At 40.8% G+C, this 23,242-nt stretch overlaps 1 protein-coding gene across 2 annotated transcripts; it reads left to right on the top strand.

Annotated features, from left to right (window-relative positions):
• The first annotated feature begins 1,831 nt into the window (after nt 1-1,831).
• Nucleotides 1,832-23,229, top strand: LOC140358447 (ubiquitin carboxyl-terminal hydrolase 22). 2 transcript variants are annotated; one of them, XM_072443289.1, is made up of 14 exons: nt 1,832-2,333; nt 3,214-3,246; nt 9,799-9,931; nt 12,457-12,570; nt 12,671-12,772; nt 13,440-13,606; nt 14,759-14,918; nt 15,908-16,013; nt 18,023-18,181; nt 19,586-19,712; nt 20,147-20,238; nt 20,803-20,865; nt 21,137-21,286; nt 21,595-23,229. In XM_072443289.1, exons 1-14 carry the CDS (start codon nt 2,214-2,216, stop codon nt 21,635-21,637), a joined length of 1,569 nt encoding a protein of 522 aa, XP_072299390.1. In that variant the 5' UTR covers nt 1,832-2,213; the 3' UTR covers nt 21,638-23,229. The 2 variants fall into 2 exon arrangements, with proteins under 2 accessions (XP_072299390.1, XP_072299391.1); XM_072443290.1 differs by lacking the exon at nt 3,214-3,246 and having other exon boundaries at nt 1,834-2,333.
• The last annotated feature ends 13 nt before the right edge of the window (nt 23,230-23,242 follow it).

The raw sequence follows: 23,242 nt of genomic DNA, 5'->3' as shown, positions 1-23,242 counted from the left end.
GGGCTGTTCTACCCTGGAGCCAGGCCTCTGCAGGTGCCTCTGTTAGACGGTTGAAGGTTGTAGTAGCAAGAACATTAGTTGAAGGAGTAAGGAATAGTTGTGGGAGAAAAAGCTGAATGAAGAGAAATGTTTCTAAATGTAGTAACAAGAGCAGTGAGGTGGAACTGCAGTGGAGAGTCAGTCGAGACTGGGGTGTGGGTCAGGGGTCAGGGGTCACGGCTTGAGGCTTGGCTCACTCTGCACAAGATGATGAACTTGGCAACATTTATATTTATTTTACAGTTAAAGTTGACTCCAGTCCACGCACATTTGTGTGTGTGCCACAACCACTGCCCCGCAGAAAAAACTTCAGCACAATTTGCTAACAATCTGAATAATTTTTATTGTTGATTTGAGCAAAGACACTTCACTCTGGAGCACCACCGAGCTCTGAAACCAGTCAGCCTCTGTAGCAAACATCTCAGTACAGAGGGATGTGGAGAGGATTTTTAAGAGAATAAACCCCAATAAGCATCAGGCCCTTACTAAATATCAGGTTGCCTGCTAAAGAAAACTGGTTTAGAGAACTATCTCGGGTTTTCTGTGACTTGTTCAATCAGTCCCTGAAACATCATAACATCTCTAGCTTCTGTAAAACAAGCATCATAAGTCCTATCCCCAAAGTCACAAGTCCATCATGTCAAATATACTTTCTTTAACATCAGCTGTGGTAAGAAGCTTCAGAGACTTGCTGAGCAGGGAGGTTGATGATGCCGTTTTGACCCTGAAGCACAGTGTCCTGATGCACTTGGATAAACCAGGAGGCATCATTATTTAAAATAAGCAACAAAATCATCATTAAAATAAACAACTCATTGTTGTTTTTTAATATTGAATATTGAAAATAAAATTACTACATGTACTGACCATCCAGGACCGTTTCATGTTAGGCCTACTTTCTCAATGAAGATTTGAATCAACACACATAACTCATGTTCAATGTTTGTTGTCTGTGCTGCACCGAACCACCAGGACAAGTTCCTATGTTTGGGAATTTTTGTTCATCGACAAATGGCAATAAACCCTTTTCTGATTCTGATTCATGAGTCCACCAGCACGAGCTCGAGAAGATGTGTTCATTTATGCCACACGTGTGCCCTCTAGCGAAACATTTGAGAAGTGTCACACTCCGTTGAACCACGGGTTTGGCATGCATGATTATCAGTTACAAATTACGTTGTTCCAATTCATTTCAGTACATTTATATCTTATCTTATTGCCTAGTAAGGCCCAAGTAGGAAAAGCAAAAAAATACCAAAAATAAATCAATGTTTGTATATATTCATATATTTGTCATGTGTCCCGAAATAAAACCAATGTTTCTTGTTTGTATCATTCATAAATACGTACAAAGAAAGTAACACAGAAAGAAAAGAAAGACATGGAATGTTTAGTAGCCTACTTAGCACGACCACTAGATGACGTACTTTGATTATTTATTTGATATGGTTATTGTAACATTTCTTGCACTACAGGTGCACTACTATCACGTTTTTGTGTATCCCCTCTAAAATAATAGATAGTAAAATTGCACTGCACAAAATTAAAGCTTTGGCCAAAAGCTTTTATAATGAAGTTCCCACAGTTGCTACCTTTGCTCTTTTAACAGAATCAATAAGAATGCGGATCTGTGAGAACGTAATTGGTGATTTGAACAGCAACCTAACCTGTCTGTGGATGATTAATGGCCGCATTAAGAGTTTAACATCCACCGGCCGACACAGGCTCACAAAACGAGCGAACCCAGCGTGCAATTACCTCGACGTGGTGACGTCAAGCCTATGAGTTGGCAAATCACGGGGCGCGCTGGGCGGGCTTTGTGAAGCCGTAGTTGACTGTTAGCAGGCTAACTAGAGAAAGAAAGCTAACTAATCGTGAGAAGTACTGCTAACGTTAAAGGAAAAGGCAACTGTCAAAGCAGCAAGGGGGACAGCATTTCCTAGTGACGTGATAAATCTTGTAAATGACTCAATGAACATACTTCTAACTACTTAATCAAAGACCGTGCTCTCTGATGCCCGAGGAGCAATTTGGATACTACAACGATTGTCCCATTTCCAAACGGAAACCATCTCTGGACACATAGTTCGAGCTAGCTTGGTAGCTAGCAAAGTAAACCATCCAAGAGACTCTTTATTGTCACCTAAACTCTCAAAGTGAATGTTTCGTCTGTCATGAGTCCTGCCGGGTGCTCCCATGTGAACGGGTTTAAGGTGGATAATTGGAAACAAAACCTTCGAGTCATTTACCAATGCTTTGTCTGGAGTGGTACTGCAGAAACCAGGAGACGCAAGGTAAAAAAACTCCCCTGAAACACCGAAACTGTAACTGTACCTTCTAGGTGAAAGTATTCGCAGTTTTACCACAGTATATGCACAGTATATGCACAGTGCCGCGGAGCTAAGCGTGAAGCCCACATGATGCTTTTTAACGCAGACTTGTGTTTACGTCCAGATGTGTCTTCTATTACAGCTAAGCTAGCGCTGGCATCACTCATAGAACCCCCCCCCCCCCTTTTTTTAGAAGTTCTACGACTTATTTCCTTGCTATAGACTCGGTGCATCTCCACATTTAATCCCGCCGATCACGCGTGATTGAACAAAGTCACTTGGGTCAGATGTGTGCGAAACTTGCTCCATTTAGGGTTTGCGGGTCGAGCCAAAACGAGCCATTGTGTTTGTGTCGGTCCACTCGCCCGGTGCACCTCGTGTCTTGTGTGTCCTCGTGTCTTGTGTGTCCTCGTGTCTTGTGTGTCCTCTTGTGTTGTGTGTCCTCTTGTGTTGTGTGTCCTCTTGTCTTGTGTGTCCTCTTGTCTTGTGTGTCCTCTCGTGTGTCCCCTTGTGTGTCCCTTTGCACCGGGCAGAGGCAGCTGGTAGTCCGGGAGGATGCTGGGACGCCTGTGGGACTGATTTTCAGATTTGTCCTCCTCCCGTCTGTCCCACTCTCCTGCTGCACACGTCTGAAATGTGATGTAATCAGTTTGTCTTAACTTTCCCCAGCCTCAGTCTACACCGAGTCCAAATCGAGTTTTGACCCAAGAAACGCGATATAATGACGCGCTGGAACGTATTGGAAAGTAGCTAGTGCGGTTCTAGTCTTTGAAAATATATACCGGTATTGATTTTTTTTGTTTTGTTTTTCCTTTTCCCCCCTCCATTTTATTCTGGTAAATAGGTGCCTCAGGGAAATGCAGGCGTGTCAGTGTTGGTAAGTGAACTCCTAATCCTATAAGCAACACATAGTAAGGAGAGTACTTCACTATCTTGTGCTGCTTTTGGACAGGTATTTACTTCTTAATACTACGAGTCAATAAGAGGTAGATTTTGGCTTTAAAACATAATGACTGAGATGGAATACCATGTTTCTATTGCACTATTTTTAGACAGCTCGATGGCTACATGGTTTTGAGGCATTTAACATTTTGTTCCTCAGCTTCACTTGAAATAGATAAATGCTTGTCAGTTTGGCACGAGTAAATGAGAAAAGCAAAGTGCACTTTACAATACATGTTTACTGAAAGAGTGTTCGCTCTGTAATTGCTATAATAACAATTCCTTTGGTAATTCATTGTATTTAAATCCTTTCTGTTGAACTAGAATAGATGATGGCCTTTTGATGAGAGGGAAGTTGTTTATAGGTTTCAGTTTCCTGTTCATAGGATCACCTATATTTGTTGTTGTTGTTGTTGTTGTTGTTTTATGGCGGTTGGCATCCGAGTGTTGCATTACCGCCAGACTTTATTCCTCAGACGTTTCGTAGTCCTCAGACTCTGTCGTAGTCAGTAAAAGTACTCCTCCCATTGCTTTGGCGTTACAAAGCCCATGAGGTCATGATGTGTTTTTGTGACTAGAATAGTTGTTGTGATCACCTATATTTGAGGAGTTGTGCCCATTAAAAAGATCTAATATTTAGTTTTGGAATTGTTAATCGCTTTGATATTGCTGCTAGATTCCAACCACGCTGAAACACATAGATGTGGAAAAAAAAAGGTTGCTGTGTTTTTTTTTCTCTTGTGACGTATTAAAGCGACAAGATTCTACATGTGGGCTTGGAAGCAGAAATGATCAAACTTTATGGCTCAAGTACATTATTGGATTCTTCACATTCGCACTCTTATCGACAGAAAATAAATGAAGCCACGCTATTATTTTCACAGCGTCAAAAGTTGTTGAGATGAAAGCCGGATGGGTGGGCCTGGCACTATTTTACAGCTATAGCCTCTTTGATGCATTTGCTGTCGTTGGGATTAAAGGGGTAAGGGGCATGATTAGAGAGTCAAATGAAGGCAACTTTTTCATCCTCTGCCTTTGATAAATCATATATGATAAGAGGCCTTGCTACTAAACCCCCGCTTTCCCTTTGGAACTCTGCAAATCCTGTTGGTGTTGAGACGGAGACTGCGTCGCACATTTTTTGCTCGTTGCCGCTAGAATCAGAGGTAGGAGCGTCGGATTTACACATTAAGTGCCACACAACAACGAACTCACTTCTTTGGAGACGCAGCCAGGCGTGAAGCAGATCTTTCTGTCAGATCGCTCTCATCACATCACAGGCCTGCTCCCTGACTCATCAGCATACTTTGGACTAGCGCGTTCCTCCTGCCTCCTCACCGCCAGCTCCGCTTCTGTGCGCACTCCCACGCCTTTTCATCCTCTTCCCTTTTGCTTTTTATAATATCTTTTTGTATTTGCGCTCCTTGTTCAGCTTCTTCTTCCATTTTCTCTTGAACTTCCTGTTCCAAAACGAATGAGAGCTTATTTTTGTTTTTTTGTTCTGTTTTTCCTTCATGGTGTTTTTAGATGTTTAAAATATGTATTGGCTCCTTTCCAGCGCTGTTTCCTCCACGTCTCATTGGCCTGCGTGTGTCACTGCCTGGTCTTGTCTCTTGTGGCTTGGAGGCTGTCAGTGTGAGTCGGACTTAACGAATGGCTAAAGGTCCAGAACTATCTCCCTGATTAGTGTTGCGCCTGGTCGCCCTGTGTTCACATTTCACATGCAAGATTTCACCCTTTTAATCTCTGCGAAATGTATTCTAACCTACGTTTAGGCCCCGCCTCGACTAAAGTCAATCATGATCTGACTGACTGTAGGGTTGTCAAAGATGAATCAGTACCTGGAACTAGTCCCAAAACGACATACTCATGTGATCATCATCAAATGTTGCTGAAAAAAATCGCATAAAGAGTTAGTAACTTTACTGTAAACGCAGGGAAGTTTGTTCATTAGTTTTTCATCTAAAGGATGCAGTTTCATAGGACCCGCATCAATCGTACATCGTGACGTAATATACAGATGACATAACTGGAACGTAATGCCTAATTCAACAGAACAGAAGGACATAGTTTTACAGTTTGTTCTGTGTGTTGACTATAGGGCTCCTTCTGTCGTTTAGTCGATTAATCGGTCGACGGTGTCTGTCTTCTTAGTTGACCTAAAGTTTTATTAAAAGCATTTATATGGTAAAACTGCAAAAAGGAGACGATGCAAAGTGAGTTAGTTGAAGATTTTGGAGTGAATCATGAGTTTAATCTAATTGATATATCTAATATTAAAAATACACTGTTTTACTAGTACTTTTCTGTATAAATAGTTGTTTTCGCATGAACCCCCGTGCAATTGTAGTCATTTAAGTGCAGTTTGGGTTAGATACATGAAGACACTTGATATTTTGATAGCCACACCCTCTTTTATGTGACTAAATCGGTCGATAAAGCATGTTTTTAGTCGACTAGGACTTGGTATTGATCATTATCTAGGCTAGAAAAAGGCTATAATATTGAGGATGGCTCTCATTTTGTGTCGATTAGTATTTGTTTTATCATTGCGGTATCGAAGCATCTCTTTCCTTAAGGTCAAAATGTTAGTTATTGAAAATGTAGTATTGTAACAACTCTAGTGTCCACAAATTGTTATAATGTCAAAATCATGATTTAAAATATATCCCAGTTTTCCACCCCCACTAACCTTTATTCCTCATACTCCTTATGTTACAGCAGCAACAATAATGCAACACTGAAATATAGTTATGTATGTTGCTTTGTGATGCACCTAAGCAGTTATGAGCAATATTTTTAATTTCTTTTTTTACATGCACACACGTTGCATCCAAATCTTGTGTACACTCTACCCGTCGTCGCTGCTAGCTTTCTCTCTCAATTTGAAGCTATGTCATGGTGCTTCCCATTCTGTCAAGCTCCCCAGCCCTCCTTTTAGTTCTGCCATCTGGCTAATGAGCTGTCAATCACTCTCCAGGGGCCAAACAAGCCCAAAAACCCAAAAGCTATCCGTCTTAACCGCCAGGAAAACGCAATTATTCGCTCGTCCCCTGAAATCTCTCCACCAGAATTTTGATAGCGACGAGGCATTTTACTCTGGATAATGTTGCAAAGATGACCGTACGAGAGTCGGCGGTGAGGCTCTTTCCTCTGATGTGTGCTCCGTCTCGATGCTGTTGGCAGTGGGCATCTGGTAGCTGCAAGGTCTGACAAACGATCGCACAGTCTTTTGTTGAACCCCAGCTCGACTTTTGGCCATCTGTGCAGACCAAAACAAAACACCGCTCCGGCCTGCAGGGTTTGCCCTCGCGCCACGCATGTTTAGCTGTCTGCAACTATTTATAAGTGCTTCAGCTGTTTCCTCTGTCTACGCCTTTTTAAGATGTCGACCAAAAGGCGAGTCTCAACAGCTACCAGTGGAGTTGACGTCGTGTTCGTAAGCTGAAATATGTAGTTAATACATTGTAAACGCACCCAGGAGCGTTCCCCTTTGAGAGAGGACTGAATTACAAACTATAACTGCAAAGTTGATTGTAATCGAATCGAAATCCCGTTGAAGTTGCATAATTTCCTCCACGGACAACAAAATATCCGGTCTTATTCTGCATAAACACTATTTTAGGACTTTACAAACACATACAATATACAAAATATATGTAATTTTGCTTTATTAGCTTGATCCCATAGTTAAAACGTAAATTGTAAATCTATAATCACGCATTAAAAAAATAAATAACACAGACATTTTTTCCAAATCATGCATTACAAGCTGCTCATTATATAAGTTTTGAGCAATAAAAACAACTGTAATAGAATAAATGTGAGATGGAAGATGTAATGCTAAGCTAACAAGAGAAGAGCAGGTGGCGCACCTCCCCACTTAAATCGTTCACCCTCAATAGAAGGATGCCGATTTATTTTTTTCCCGAAATGAAGGCTAACGCAGGCCCACCTACACCAATTCTAAAAAAAAAGCACTAGGTTAAGTGTTGTTTTGCGAGAGTGTGGGTGCAAAGCATATTGTAAATAACAGAACAGATTGTAAATAGCGGTGCAGAGGTAGCGAGATGGCACGCAACAACCGCAGGCGAAACGATAGAGTGAGTGAACAACCTCAGCTACTCAAATGCACCTGGTTTACACCTCAATCCAGTTAAACACCCTTTTGATTACACCCTCTTGCATTTGAACACGATTTGATTTCATTTATTCATTCACTTTTCTAAACTGTAGGTTCAATTTGACGCATATAGGAAGCGTATCGACAGAAGAGCGCAGTGTGACGGAGGCTTAGTCATCAGCACATTCCTGTAAGCGCTTCATTTTGTCATGTGCATTATATAAGCAACCCAATTAAAAGCAGCGGCAGCAACACTTTGAAGCTAAAGAGCAAAAGCAGCGCGGTGAGTCACTGCTCTCACGGACTCCTTTTGTATGAACGTGCTCGATGAAGGCAGCGCATTGTCCAGCTCCAGATCCAGCGCTCGCCCTCCTCAGTTACAGCGCATCATATTACCGCCTCCTATACTGGACGAACGCATCAAGACAAATGACGAGGTTCGGATGAGACGGATGCTTATTCTCGCATTTTACTCAGCAGTTCATGTTTCAGGCTTGTCTCGAATGCAAATGCTCCCGAGTTCAAAATGCGCTCTGTGGAATGAATCCCGATTTGAAAATGTACATTGCCGATTTAGTTGCAATCACACCAAAAACCACCCAGGGCTGGCTTTTCTTTTTCGAGCTTTGCAATTATGATCTCAAAACGAAATGATAGACTTGCGCTGCAGCCACCCTGCTATTGAAAATCTTGACAGCATCTTGCTTGATTTGAGGTTGTATCTATCACCATCTTTGGTAGGTCATTCCACCTGACACGAAGGCTGATTACTACCTGTGCAACACTTGTTCCAGTCGTTTCAGTCGGCCTGGATCAATAGGTGAACTAATCGAGCATTAAAAGCCCTGGAACGAGAGATGGAGCCAGTCATTTTGACAATGAGCAATAGATGGCCAGAACCCTGCAGAAATGGATTTCTCTCCAGCTCAAAAAGTCGATATGAGAGTCCAGAGGCGTGTGGGGCAATATGAGAGGTGTGGAACTGCAGAGCCTTTGAAATACAAGGTGCTTATCAACATAATGTTACTTGATATAATCGCTAGAATTAGCTTAATATCAATATTTAAACTTAGATTGAAGGGTTTATTCGGTGTGTATTGCCACTGGTAGTGTTTGAATAGGATAAGCTCCACAGTGTAGTGCCTGCCCATTGTACTGGGCCTCGCAAGAACGGAGCTGGTGTGAAGAAACTGCCTGAGCCTCTTATGTTTCTCTATAACAATAAACTTTAATCCCGTTCAGACGGTGTCAGGTGGTTCTTTTGTATCAGTGATCAATAGATGAATGCGCAGACAATACATGATACGGTCATTAAGTTTGTGTTGGATAGCTTAAGCATGATTCACGTCTCCTCGTATTATTACATTTCAGAATCAGAAAGAGGTTTATTGCCATTGTCAGTGAAAAAAACAATAAAACCAGGAACTTGCTTCGGCGTTAATGTGGAATATTTATGGGAAGGTCGGGATGTGTTATCTGTTCCTTTCATCTGTATCTACTTGTGTTGCAGCACCGAAATTTCCCCATGTGTGGACAAATAAAGGCATATCTTATCTTAAACACTTTGATTTATTTTCCTTTTGCTATTATTTTAGCTCTTAAGGGCTCTGGTTTTGGCAAATATTGAACATGGCACAAGTTCGGATGGCAAAATATAAAATGTTCGTGTTTTACGTTCATTGTAAGAAAAACTAAATTTAACGATTATTCACAATGACTGAAAACATCACCAAAAGACTGAAATTATTACTTATTATTCTTCTAGTTTTTGCCAGCTTTATGAAACTATCTGAATAACAAAATCAAGTTTAGGTCTTTCAATAGGTCTATGTTTTTGTATTGTGACCTGAACAAACATGATTATCGATTAACCTAACTTTTTGTAACCCAAATATTTCCCCTGAGTTGTCAATGCATTGTTCATTTGATTAAAGCTCTGGTTTGCCAGTTTATTACCTGTATATTTCCGACCGTTTTTGAGCTTGACGTTCGAGACACAGCAGCAGCGCGTCTTCACATCCTGTCGCTCCCGTTACGGTTTAACATGTTTCGAGGCTTTTACATAGGCATGATTTGTCTCTGATCCAGATCCCACCTGACGTCTTCTGTGAACAAGCCGGCCAAGCGTTAAATCCCACCAATCCCGCATATGTGATGGAGTGGAGGTTTCGGTGCGGAAATGTGCAATTTGAATTCAGGAGATTTGTCAAGAAGGCCCGAAATCTTGGCTCGAATTTCTATCGCTCTGGGGTTCTCAAGTGCTCGCGCGACACAGCTCGAAGTGGAGATGCACTCGAGTTTAGCTGGCACGGAGACGGCTTGTGTCGCCTGCCGTTTTCTAATCTTACTCATTGTCTCCCCCAGGCTAAATCGTGTATCTGTCATATGTGCGGCGCCCACCTGAACAGACTCCACTCCTGCCTCTACTGTGTGTTTTTCGGCTGCTTCACAAAGAAACACATTCACGAACACGCAAAGAACAAAAGGCACAATCTCGGTAAGTAACGTCAAAGGCATTTAGAGTGTTTTATTAGTTCTAGTGTGTGTCGACTGTCAAACCGTAGTAAACTTATAGTCTGTGGCCAGAAAAGTGCTCAACATTGGACAAACAGGTGATGTGTAGGCCTGTCACAATAATTACTACATTGACGTATTGTTCATTAAATTGTAACTGATACAATATATTTTGAGGCTTAATATCTATCATGCGTACATTTACATTGGTAGAGAACGTTTTGTTTTTTCTTTTTGTATTGTAAGATTTGAGCTTTTGTTTGCCGTATAAATGTCTATTACTAATTGTAGTACTTAAGTATTTCATTTGTTTATTTGATTTGTTGCAGCAGAGCATATATTATACATTTAGAAGAGGATTATCTTATAAAATCATATATATTTTCTGTAATTACACTACAAAATCTGCTATTGTGACATGCTTCGTGATGGGATAGTTATGGTTTTCATCACTGTAGCTAAAAAATGCTTAAATCAGGCATGAAAACGACACTGAATCAAAATCACAATGCAGTGTTTTCCTGTTTAACACGTCTGTGTGATTTATACCTTGTGGCAGGAAGATTCAACTAATTACAGTGAAGTGCGAACTCTCGGAATGGGCAAATTACTCAAAAGGATGTAATTAACAGGCGTATCGATACAAAAACAAGCAAATTGTTTTTTGATCATGTAAGCTGTTGGACAAGGGTGCCCGGGAAATGAAAAGTTACAGATAAACCATACATTTTAAAGACCGGAAATGTGAAAAACAAAGCATGTTCATGTTTGCCGCGGTCTGTACGTATCGCTCACTTACCGAATGCCTTCTGAGCATCCTAAATATTCACCACGAGGAGTTTATAAGCGCTTAAATAACTCTCAAAGTGTTATTTTAATAGATCCATGACCCTGAGCGAGTAAACGGTAAAGCTAACAAACAATAGCATGCTAACGGCGCAGAATAATAGAGTTGTGTTTACATCTTGTTGCAGTAAAAGCATTTTGTTTGACAAATGTAGATATTAGTGGGATTATATGGGTAAACGTCTGTCTGTCTTATGTTAATTAAATGAAGACAGAATGTTGGGGCAATATTGACAAATTAATGTCCCAATCTTATTTTTTGAACGTTGAGGTTCAGTTATCAGACAAATGTGAAAATGTGAAATAATACCATATACCCAGGTTTGAAAGCTTACAACACACAATTTATTTTTAGTTTTAATTGGCTCTTTTTGTAGCATTAGTCATGATATTCGGATTTAGATATTTTGTCCACGTCTAACACAAAGACCATTTTACTGGATGCTTATTAATCAAAAGTAAAAGCCAATCCCAAATCGTGATCGGTCAAAGTAGTTAGAAAAATGTTGAATCTTTTTTGTCTCCAAATGGCCCAGCCCGGCCCTTCCCACAATCCACTTAGTTCCCTTCCTCATAACGTCAGCCTCTCCCTCCCTTCCCTCTGCAGCATCAGCTATTATCAGTGAGGGATTACAGCATCACTATAGACAACTTCCTCCTCTGCGCGCTCCAAGAAGCTGAACTCCACTCCAACTGCAGCGCATTAGACTTTATCCAGTCAAATGTCATCCACAATTTAAGCCGGTCGACTCCCAGTGCTCCCGCAACGCTGAATACATCTGTAGCTTCTCCTCTGTGCTTTGACCTTACATCTTAATTATGCCGCATCAGTGTGGCTAATTAACAAGACATCATTATTAACCTGACGAGGGACTCTTTAATGGCACAAAACAACGGTAGTTACGAAACCTCAGCTTTTAAAGGGTTTGTTTTTTTAGTTTTTTTAATGCGTGACGCGAGCACACGAACCAACCTGTTAATTGAGTTTTCTGCAAGACCGAGCTACTCTTTTCATTGACAGCTTTTCATAATCATTTTAGCTGGTACTAGTGACTGCCTTTCGTATCTAGACCCTTTTGAATTCTTTTAATCCTTTCTCTCATGTCCCTAACAAAATAATGAAACACTTTTAAGGCTAAGCTCCATTTTATGATCTCTTGTGGTGAGCGACAATGACTGGTACAAATGTCTTCTTTGTGGTGACGGTTATAGAGGATATATTTGGGAGCAATATGTGAACATTTTGTCCTCAAAACTATAATGTTTGAAGAAGGGAAAAGGGGCCAGAGCTGAACTGTGAACTGTTTTGTTCTACAGTGTTTAGCCGGTAGTCGCAATTTTATGCTTGATTAGCGCATCATATGCTTCACCATTAAAAAAAAATAACAACTAATATCCACGCCAAATTGTGATATATTGGCTACATTTTTATGCGTGGGTCGTACCAAAACAGAAAAGAAAAAATCAACGTCCAATCGCTAAAAATAGGTTGTCACGGCAACAGAACAGAGGTACTGTAGCTGCGCCGAGTTTGAGAATGAAAAAGGTTGGGTTTAAAAACGCAGGTGAATTACATAAATTCAACCTCACTGCCCAGTGACTTTTCCAAAATGGTTCTTGGCAGGTTAAAAGCTGCAATAATACTTGTTCTTTCTTTTCCAGCAATAGACCTATTATACGGTGGGATATATTGTTTTGTGTGTCAAGACTACATATACGACAAAGACATGGAGCAGATTGCCAAAGAGGAGCAGAGGAAAGCATGGAAATTGCAAGGTAGAACTGCTGTATAAAGCCGGTATCAGAGCTTTTACTACAGTTTCTTGTACATTTACAGTTCTACATTTTACTGTTGTCACATTATGTCTCGTTTCAGGCATTGGAGAAAAATACACAACGTGGGAGCCGACCAAGAGGGAGCTAGAATTATTACGACACAATCCAAAACGAAGGAAAATGACTACAAACTGTACAATAGGTAGGTATTGGGCTAGTGTACTATATTATGTCCTGGGTTGGACATGCAATTAAATTTGCAAAATAGAGCTGCATTGGCCAGGGCCCAGGCGCTGGGAGATGGAGGACATGGTGTTCTTTCTCTAATAGATGCAGAAGGCTTGTGCTCATTTGTGCTTTAATCAATCGCTTGTTTGATTCAATTAGGTCCCTTTCTGCCCTCTACAGTGTGTTACTTACTTTCCTTATGAATCAGGAAATTAATTGGTTATCTTGTTTGGCAAATGCTTGTGTATGCAAATCTTAAAGCCAATGCCAAACACTTTGTTCCTGAAGCCATCCTTTGTGCTTTTTGGGCTTGAACCAGGATCATGCTGAGTCTCACCTGTTTTGTAGCCGTTTCATCAGGAGTCTAGACTCACTCTCTGCTTTAATGAATCCATTCACAGTTTAGGTGTCTGCGCCACAGCCTCTGTGCCAAACACACTACATACTGTATGTAGGCAGGCTCATCTCTGATCACCCTTCTGTTCATATTCAGAATAAATACGTCATCTGATTTTACAACACAGTTCATAAAGTATATTGCATCGCACTGGTTTTCTGTAACAATACATTGCTTTATTGAACATGTTTACTGATGTCTGTTTCACCCTAAATACAATGGTGTCTTTGTTTGTCTCTTGCAGGTTTACGAGGGTTAATAAACCTGGGAAACACGTGTTTCATGAACTGCATTGTTCAGGCCTTAACGCACACACCATTGCTGCGAGACTTCTTCCTCTCTGACAGACACAAGTGTGAGATGCAATCAAACTCCTGTCTGGTGTGTGAGATGTCGCAGCTTTTTCAGGAGGTATGATGCAATTGGAAAAAAAAAAAACTGTCACATTTATTTTTGATATTCCACAGTGAGATTCAAACCTGTTTAAGCAGAACCATGAAGTAAGATTTGCCGACAAATTGAATACAGTAGATTACAGAATGACCTTGTGCAGAGCAGAGGGCTGAGTCACTGCTCCAGCCTTTTTTTGTGAAGACGCCGAAATGAAAAGGATTGAAAATCTACAGACCACCGGGACAAGTGAACCGCTGCGGTGGTGGATTTACATATTCAGTCCGACCAGCGATGATGGAGGCTGACGCTGAATCTAAATCCGTCTAACGCAGATCTTTCTAAATAAACATATTGGTGCTATTGTGCGTATCCCTCAAACTGCTGCTGCACCGCTCGGCCCTGTTCTCACACTCCTCCACTCACAGATGGTAAATGATGACAATAATGAGTAGACCGCATGAAGAGCACACTCCTGGTCCATCACGGCGGGTGCTTTGGTAACCTCATCTCTTCTGTCAGTCTTTCATTGATTATAACAATTCCCTCCCACAAGCATGAAGTCAGTTTTCTAAGACCCCACCCCCCTACAGTGTGTCCAGAGGGTCACAATAATCAAACCCTGTATGTATTTGATGTGTCATCAGAATTGAGGTCCCGAAACGGATGGAAAGTGAAGCCTGACTTCTTCACTATTGTCTCGTCTTTTAATTCATATAAATTGGCCTTTCCTTGCCTCTCGCTCTGTCGTTGAAGCTTCTCTCTTTATTATTTACTAGATTCTCTCCACTACTTTGATACCTGCAGCTCCTCACCCTGAAATAGATTGTCACTCAACCGCATTCCCATGGCAACAGAAAGCCACTGCAATGCATCATGGAAGGACCATCTTACTGCTACACTCTTATTTCCCATCGCTCTCTGACCACTTTGTCTTTGCTCTTTTTAACCTCGTGGGGCGTCTTCAGCCGGTACTGTCGGTGATGTGTCATTCCTCCATTGACTCTGGCAGCAGGCAGTTAAGAGTCAGACACTCATTGAGACTGATGCCTTCAGTGCCGTCACAATCTCGCAGTGAATAATGAATGACATCGCAGAGAAAACATAACTCAACATGAGACACCTGGAGAAATAGGTTAACCCGGTATCTCATTTGTCTTCCCGCGCGCGCAGTTCTACTCGGGACACCGTTCACCCCACATTCCTTTTCGGCTGCTGCACCTGGTGTGGACACACGCTCGGCACCTCGCAGGCTACGAGCAGCAAGATGCCCACGAGTTCCTCATCGCGGCGCTGGACGTACTGCACCGGCACTGCAAAGGAGACACCATCAGTAAGCAGTGACCACACGAACGATGATCTGAGAAAAGATATTCAATAAGACGAGAAAACCTTTATTTGGCCCACAATGGGAAAATAACACTTTTGTATACCATGAAAAGAATCGTAGCAATTAATCGCAGTTGTAACCCTAACACCTAACTGTGAACATAATGTTAATTTGGAAACATAAATCTCAAATCTAATTGTGATACATGACACTAGGGTGGTCAAAAGTATCAAAAATCAGATACTAATCAATACCAAAACTAGTATAGTATCGATACTAAACAACATCACATTAACAGGACAAAATTTGACCTTTCTTGAACAGATTTTTCAAATAAGGCAAAGTACTGTTGTGTTAAATGTCTGTTGCGAAAGAGCATTCTTAAATTATTGTGTTATCGAAGTTGGCATTGAGAATCAAATCTATTCCTTATCAAAATTGAGTTTGAAATGTTTATATCTTGACACTACATGACCTGTCATTCTACACAATCACAGCCCTACAATACAACATGTTATGTGTTGGCCGTGTATGTTTTTATGCAAGAATCTGCCCTGTGTTTTCATTTAAATTTCACTTATTTGGTGTTGTATCATGAAAACTCCCCCTCGAAGCTTGGACTGAAATATAGATGCACAGAAAACACCTTGCACTCTTCTTATTTTGGTACGTGGGTAAAACGGTGTTGATCAGAGCTGGGAGATGTAGCCACAGAGTGCAGTGCCTATGCTACTGAAGGAGACTGACAATGTGAGCGCGGGGGGATTGCGAGCGAGCTCTGTGAGGAATTTCAATTGGGCCTGCTGCAGTGCAATGACAGGCCGACTCACCCCGCAGTAAGCCTCCCGCCCATTGGCTGCAGACGCTCCTGGCAGTTGTAAAGCGCCAGATATGCTCCACTGCAGGGCAACGCTGACAGTCCTTCAGGTGCTGAAGGGACTATCGCTTTGATCCCCTCCTGTGTAGTTTATTATACTCTTTGTCTTTTGCAGGAGATGACAATGGGAAGAAGGCCAACAATCCAAATCACTGTAATTGCATCATTGACCAAATCTTCACCGGTGGCCTGCAATCAGATGTTACCTGCCAAGTTTGCCAGTAAGAGAATACGATAAACAGTCCAAATCCTTCACCCTTTGCGCTCTTATATCAGTCCGGTCTGTTGCCGTGGTGTCTTGTTTATGCAAAGGAAACCGGAAAGGTGGAAGGTGATCAAATATGACCTTTTCAAATGGCATTCCGACAATTTATTATATGTAAATTTGGAGGAATGATATAACAGTTTCTATGGCGCTAACACTTTAGCATGTTATTGTAGGGATGGGAGATACTGACAAAAATGAATATCTCCATATTTTTTGCATGACTATTTGTTACTAAGCGTCAGGAACGTGCTTAAATGTGCCGGTAAATGTCTTGGTTAAGGCTTGAGTGTTGCACAAAATGTTACTGGATGATAAAATGAATCACAAAAGGGAAGAAAGATCACGTTATACATTTTTGTTTTGAAGATTATGCTAGACGTTTCGTTTTTTAATTGTGCATATCGCCAAAATATTTTTTTAGTCCGCCTCTACACACATTAGAACATTAAATTAGGGTTGGTAGAAGTGAATATCTCATTTATTTGGATAAAAACTATCCTTTTTAAATGTCAAGGTTGAGTGAGCTAGTAAAATGGATACATAAAGTCACAAGAGTTAAAAGATTTCACTATTTCAGTCCTTGTAAATATTGTAACATGCACAATCCTCGAAGAGTAAGCGTACCAATCAGCCCCGTCCTGTCTTCTGGTTTTATTTAAAGGTAAGGTCCCAGTAGACTCGCTGGGAGGGGGCTGGACAGACAGCAGCATAAAGTGCCCTCCCAGAGCTGTCCTGTCGCATTACTGCTGCCAAACTGCACTGGGCTCATTCTAACAGGCTCCCACCGGTCTCATTTCACCTGCTTCTACCACAACGTTATGTCTCATTTCTGTCAGAACATTTGAGAGTTTTTGTCAATGACCATCTTCTGGTTCGCTCAGGTACTGCAGCTAGACAAGTAATCTAATCGGCAGTAATGATATGCCTCACATGACCTGGATTTTTGTGAACACCTCGGGTATAATTACTCTACAGTACATGAAATAGAAACTGGCTCAACTTTCAGCTTCTGTCAGCATGAATAAACAAAACTTTTTTTTTCTCACAATGGCATCAGAAAGTGGTGCCATTATGTAATCCGAAAGGCGCGATTGTTGTCAGTTGAAAGGACTTAAAACATTATGTTGTTATGGCAGGTTTGTGAAGCCAATCCCTTTACAAATAATGATGAAGTTCAACAGTTTTGGATCGTAAGTGTTGACTTTACTTGCAGAAATGGGATTCAACTTTGTATATTTGTGAAATTTGAGGACATTCGACCGTCGACATTTTTTTTATTTTTAATTGTCAATTGCTATGGCAACAGTGCTAGATTCTTCTCACACTAAAACCCAAGAATAGACCCCTGCCCGCTTTCTAAATGATGACATCTCGATAACTAAAGCTGATTAATCATAACCACTTAATTATTGAGATAATTGTCAACTAATTTAGTTATCAAATAATTGTTAACTCGACTGTAAACCAGACTTTCGAACATGCTTGTGCTAGGAAAAGAGGTTTTATGGTCAGAATTACACCAAAATGACACAGGAAACATGAAAACATTTTATTAAACACTAAATGTTCACCTATAAATGTACTTAATCGAGTTTAATACTTTTTCTGGGTCAAATTTGGGTAAAAATCTCCTCACCGGGTCTTGCAGCCCTAAAGATAACTTGAACACAGCCTATTGACTATGATGACACACATTCTTGATATAAAGCCAATTTATCTCTTCATGGATTGCAAATGATGGGGGAAGAACATTGTTAATATTATGCACATGCAGACTCTGGATCTCCAGTAGGAATTGTTTTTGAAACATGACCAGAATCCACACAGGCAGGGTTTTTAGTCGGTTGATGTGTTGCCATCGACGCCATCCCTCTCCATGACTTATTCATGAAATCTATACTCCACAGAATGCACACACAACCTCGTTATTCTTACCCATGCTCTATTTTCCTCTCTCTGCAGTGGTGTTTCTACGACGATAGATCCGTTCTGGGACATCAGTCTGGACCTGCCGGGTTCATCCACGCCTTTCTGGCCCCTCAGTCCCGGAGGAGACGGCAGCATAGTGAACGGGGAGAGTCACCTGACAGGGTCCACCACACTGACAGACTGCCTTCGAAGGTGCACCACTGTTTCTCTGAGCATTGATTTAGCTTTGCAGTGACTGGAGATTTTCTATGGTTGCACTGTGCGGACACAGAACTACAAAGGCCCTCTTTATCTTCCAAAAATAATGCCATAATCCTCCAACAGACTATTAAATGACTTATCAAATAATTTAATTTCTGTAAAGATTGAACTGAATACAGTGTGTCATAAAGAAAATATCAAGTAGTAATATTATTAATTGTCTTAACAGTTATTAGATTTTCATTGTATCTGTTGCACCAATGAAATTTCCCCATGTGGGACAATAAAGGAATATCTTATCTTATCTTAATCTGCAGCCATATTTCCTACCTTCAATAGACCCTTTAAACATTTATAAACAAAAATATTCTAAATTCTGTAATGGTGGAGTAAAATATGAAAAACCTGTCAGAGATGGCAGAACCTGGTTTGACCACATTTACAATTATTTACTATTTTATATTATTTTTTATTTGTTTAATAGAGATTACAATAGACATCACCTGAACAACCTCAACGTTGAGCCCACAGTAATTTGTCATTCTACAGATACATTACATACTTCCCCACAAATTATACTTTTTTGAATCTCAAATAAAGATTTGAGGCTAGAAAACTATTAAAGGGTCTCTACTATTACATTTGTAATGTCTTTATATTTGTCCATTGACCTACTTGAGTTTATTTCCCCTGTCCCCCTATCTGTAACTGTCCAATTCAACCACTTGAACATCATCAATTCCTGGACTTAAATCAGGGTCACATGTGAGGCCCAAACCTCCCTTGTTTCCCCTCATCTCCGAGCATCAGCAGGTTGTTAGAGCAGGTGCGACCTCTCATATCCTTCACTGCCTATTCATTATTTCATCAATTGTCTTTCCCTTCTTTTCCTCTCTTTTCCCCGCCCCTCTTCTTTTTCTCCGCGCTCACCCCCCATGTATCTCATCTCTTCCCTGTGTCTCATTTCCCGCCGCCTTTGCCTCCGATTTTTTTTCTTCTGCTGCAGCTCTGCTCACACGCCTAGTTGCTGCAGCAAGTCTCTTAAAGGTACAGAAAGTGGTTAGTGCTGTTTCCATGACGACCCGCATTGGTAATACCAGGGTTTTGGGTTTAGATGCAGATGCAGCCTGGCCTGTTCTCTATGAAGCCTAGTTATGGTCATTCTCCTGAGTGGAGACATATTTGTACTCCTTAGTACAGTCTTCCATCCATCCTTGGAATGTGACAGAAGGCTTTTCAAACCATTTTTATTTTCTTATTTGTATCAAAATGGCAGGTACAGTCGGTGGCATTTTGAATTCCAATTATTTGGTCCATTATGAGTTCTAATATTATACAATAATTCACCTTTTAGAACTTAATTCCTCACTTTATTTCTTGTCCTTGTCTCTGCAGGTTTACACGGCCAGAGCATCTAGGAAGCAGTGCCAAAATCAAGTGTGGCGGTTGCCATAGTTACCAGGAGTCGACTAAACAGCTGACAATGAAGAAGCTCCCCATCGTAGCATGTTTCCATCTCAAAGTGAGTCAGCCTGGGAGCAATATGCTGCCAGTTATCACTCGTTACATTAACTGTCACTGTGTCACAACATCAGGTACATTTTTGAGGCAATCTTTTTTCACATGTTTAAAAATACCTCTGACAATTCACTGACATATTTCTTAAATCGAATGCTAATTCAAAGGGCATCTGTAATTTTAAAGATCTACTCTCTGATTAAGCTTTCTTTGTCCTACAAAGACAAAGTGTATCATTTATCAAGCATCAGGACTGTTGTTGTGGAGATGAAATGTGTGATGGAGAGCTTGAGTAGCATCCACTTTTCATCTGTAGATAATTTAATGTTGTAATGATGCCAACTGATATCTAAATGTGCTCTCTCCCCCTCCCCCCTCTTGTTTTTCCACCCCCTCCCCCCGCTCTCACCCCATCCTCTTCCTTCTGACCATCTCCAGCGGTTTGAGCACTCTGCGAAACTGCGGAGGAAGATTACCACATATGTTTCCTTTCCTTTAGAGTTAGACATGACACCTTTTATGGCATCCAGGTAAGCAGCCTGTTCGTCTGCTGCCTATGAATTATGTACACATTAAAACAAGGACAATGTCACATAAACTAGGTTTAATAGAAATGGCACATAAGTGTATTTACAGTATTTCAGTTGGATTGTGAAAATGTGTCACTGCTGGTGGAGCATGCAGCAGTCTTGCCCCACCCTGACTCTAGCTTTTATTCAGCTCAAAGGGATGTGGGGATGCGAGTGCCACAGCAGAGGCCTTCTGGGCTTTATAGTTTGTAATATGCTGCCATCTAGTGGACATAAGAAACCATGTCACTCTTGTAATTAAGTTGGAAAAGGAATATATTTTTCAATAGTTCATTGATTTTCATTAGTTAAAGTGTCCATATTTGTGTGGACGAAAACGTTCTTTTAAGTTCAATTTGAATTTTATAATTTTGTCTTATCAACATATTTATTCGGTTTTACCCATCTAATAAATAGTGAGTAGTAGTTTTCACAATTGAAAATACAAAAATAATTGAAAAATAAATATATCTCTCACCAATTCCTAATTTTGCCTGTGCCATGTTTCCCTCTTTCACAACACAGTAAAGAAAGCAGAATGAATGGCCAGTATCAACAGACTGTGGATGTATTAAATAACGACAATAAGTAAGTACATGGTAGTTCTACAGTATTGATGATGCGTCCTCAGTCACTGTAGTTCAGTCTGTTAATGTGTCACATGACAACTGTTTTAAATGAGCCTAACCATCTGGCTGTGACTTCTAAAAGTGAAATCTGATTAAAGTCTATTAAAAGATGCTTTGTTTCTTCAACCGAAACAATTGAAACAGAATTCATTATCAAGGACATGAATTGTATTGGCACCATGACTTGTGGAGGATCCGAGCAGATGATTTTGAATTCTCCTTTTTTCCAGGTATTCGTTGTTTGCGGTGGTAAATCACCAAGGCACGTTAGAAAGTGGGCACTATACTAGCTTCATTCGTCAGCACAAAGACCAGTGGTTTAAATGTGACGATGCCATAATCACCAAGGCCAGCATCAAGGATGTACTTGACAGTGAAGGGTAAGACGGCACATGCGCCACAGACGCATGTCATAGAGGCACAAGTGTTGGAGGGTTCACACTTCACGCACACGACCGAGCCCAGTCACAGTGGGTTTCATGGTTTTGACTTGGAGTTGCATCGTATTCCTTCATTTGCAGAAGGAATAACATTTAAAAAAATCATCCTCATTGTCATTGTATGTAAGGAGACATGATTGTATTGCTCTTATCTACTTTTCTACATTACTCTTACTGATTAGTGGTTGTGGAACTATACATTCGCGACATGATTTCACATTGTTCTGACTCGTCCTTTTTGGTTTCAGGTATCTCTTATTCTACCATAAACAGTTCCTTGAATACGAATAGTGTCTTCGGAGAGCGACCACAATGAAACGACCACTGCATTTGAAGGGACTTTGGGGGACAGGATCGAAAACACACAAACCTACCTGAATCTCTCTTGAGTACCAGTTTGCTTCTCCGGCAGTAGGAGGATAACGGTCTGTAATCATGCAACATTATGACAAAAAAAATTAAAAGCACTGAGCTACTTTTCGGCATCTACTTGACAAATGAGCAAGGAGAGATGGAGGAAAGGTCTTTTGAAGGAGGACCATGTCTGCTGTCCCCCGTCACCTGCTGCAAAGGCGGAGCAGAACGTTGGCGGTGTCGCGCGTCAGAGGGCACATCACAGTATTTCAAACCCACCACCACCAACTACTACGTCCCTCTCCATGGTGCTCTTGTTTCAACTTGACAAGCATTTAAACTTGATGGAAGACAGTCCAGCTCATATGCATATACAGTAAAAGGGACTGAGCGCAAAAAAAAAAAGAATAAAATCAATGTATTATGATGAATCTAAAAAGATAATAATTTGTTTTTTAAAGCTATGGTTATTATCATTTGTGAATTTAGTTATCAAATACTGTACAAATCTAGTATACATCTATTTTTAACAGGTAAAATGTGGGAACCTAAAAGATGCTGCCTTTGCCAGTTGCTGGGGAAGTGCTGCTATGGAAACAGATTTGGACCTAAGTGTGCTCATGATCCTCTATTTACTGTTGTTTTATTTTGTTGTCTTGATTGAGGGCAGGGAATCTATTTTTTTAACGACACATTGATTTTGTTTTTGTTTACTCATTTCCTTTTTCAGTACAGTCACGTGTACTTTGTTGTCTTAGTACTGGAAATGTTATATTATACTTTCATTCTTGTGGAATTGTAGGTATAATGATGGCAATGATTAAATTGAATTGTATGTTGAATGTTGAACTTTTGAGTTTTGTAAGACAATGTGAACACTTGTGTACAGTATCAGTATAGGGGAGAGTGCTGTGGTCTGTCCTCAACTTACAGTTCAACATCTGTGCAAATGCAATGCTTCTTACTGGACACTCAGATCTCGAAAAATGTGAAAACCACCCCAATAATGCCTCAAGGCCTGCCGCTCGTCACCATGTCTGACATTTTATCTTTGTGCAATACGAGAGGGTTACTCACACGCTGTCTTAAGGCGGCCATAGTCTGCCTCACGATCCATCAGTGTTAATATTCTCCATGGCAACTGTGTGGTTGGTGTGGTGTGGACCCGAGTGGTTTGTGATGTCTTCTGCAGTGCAGTAAAGCCAGTGTCCTGGACCTTGAGTAATGTTTATCCATATCACATGTTTTCTTTGATTGTTTAAAAATGGTCCCACATGTATAAGATAAGGGTCCTAAACGGTCACATTCAAAAACCACTCCCCCACAATGTTAAGCTGCTCTGTTTTCTGCATACCAACCCCATCTTTTGGTCTGCTGCTACACTGATATCAAAGATGTGTACAAATGGTTCTGTTGCACATCACCGTGGCGCAGTTGAGGCTAGCTAAGGATATTCAGGGATGCAGCTGAAACGAACAGGAGAGCTTCATCATACGTTTCAGTGATTAAACTCAGAACAAAACTGGAAAGTCTCTGGGCCAT

The sequence above is a fragment of the Eucyclogobius newberryi genome, unplaced genomic scaffold, assembly GCF_026437365.1.
Source record: "Eucyclogobius newberryi isolate DKJ021-1_F unplaced genomic scaffold, fEucNew1.0.hap1 SCAF_13, whole genome shotgun sequence".
NCBI classification, from domain to species: Eukaryota; Metazoa; Chordata; class Actinopteri; order Gobiiformes; family Gobiidae; genus Eucyclogobius; species Eucyclogobius newberryi.
The sequence above is the reverse complement of the archived record's forward strand: the minus strand, read 5'-3'. Positions and strand labels throughout refer to the sequence as shown.

What these genes read in the sequence shown, in the direction of transcription:
- LOC140358447 (XM_072443289.1), top strand. Translation starts at nt 2,214, where the DNA reads ATGAGTCCTGCCGGGTGCTCCCATGTGAACGGGTTTAAGGTGGATAAT. An exon ending in CTGACAGACTGCCTTCGAAG is followed by an intron (nt 18,182 to 19,585) that starts GTGCACCACTGT and finishes TTGTCTCTGCAG; the next exon opens with GTTTACACGGCCAGAGCATC. An exon ending in GATGTACTTGACAGTGAAGG is followed by an intron (nt 21,287 to 21,594) that starts GTAAGACGGCAC and finishes TTTTGGTTTCAG; the next exon opens with GTATCTCTTATTCTACCATA.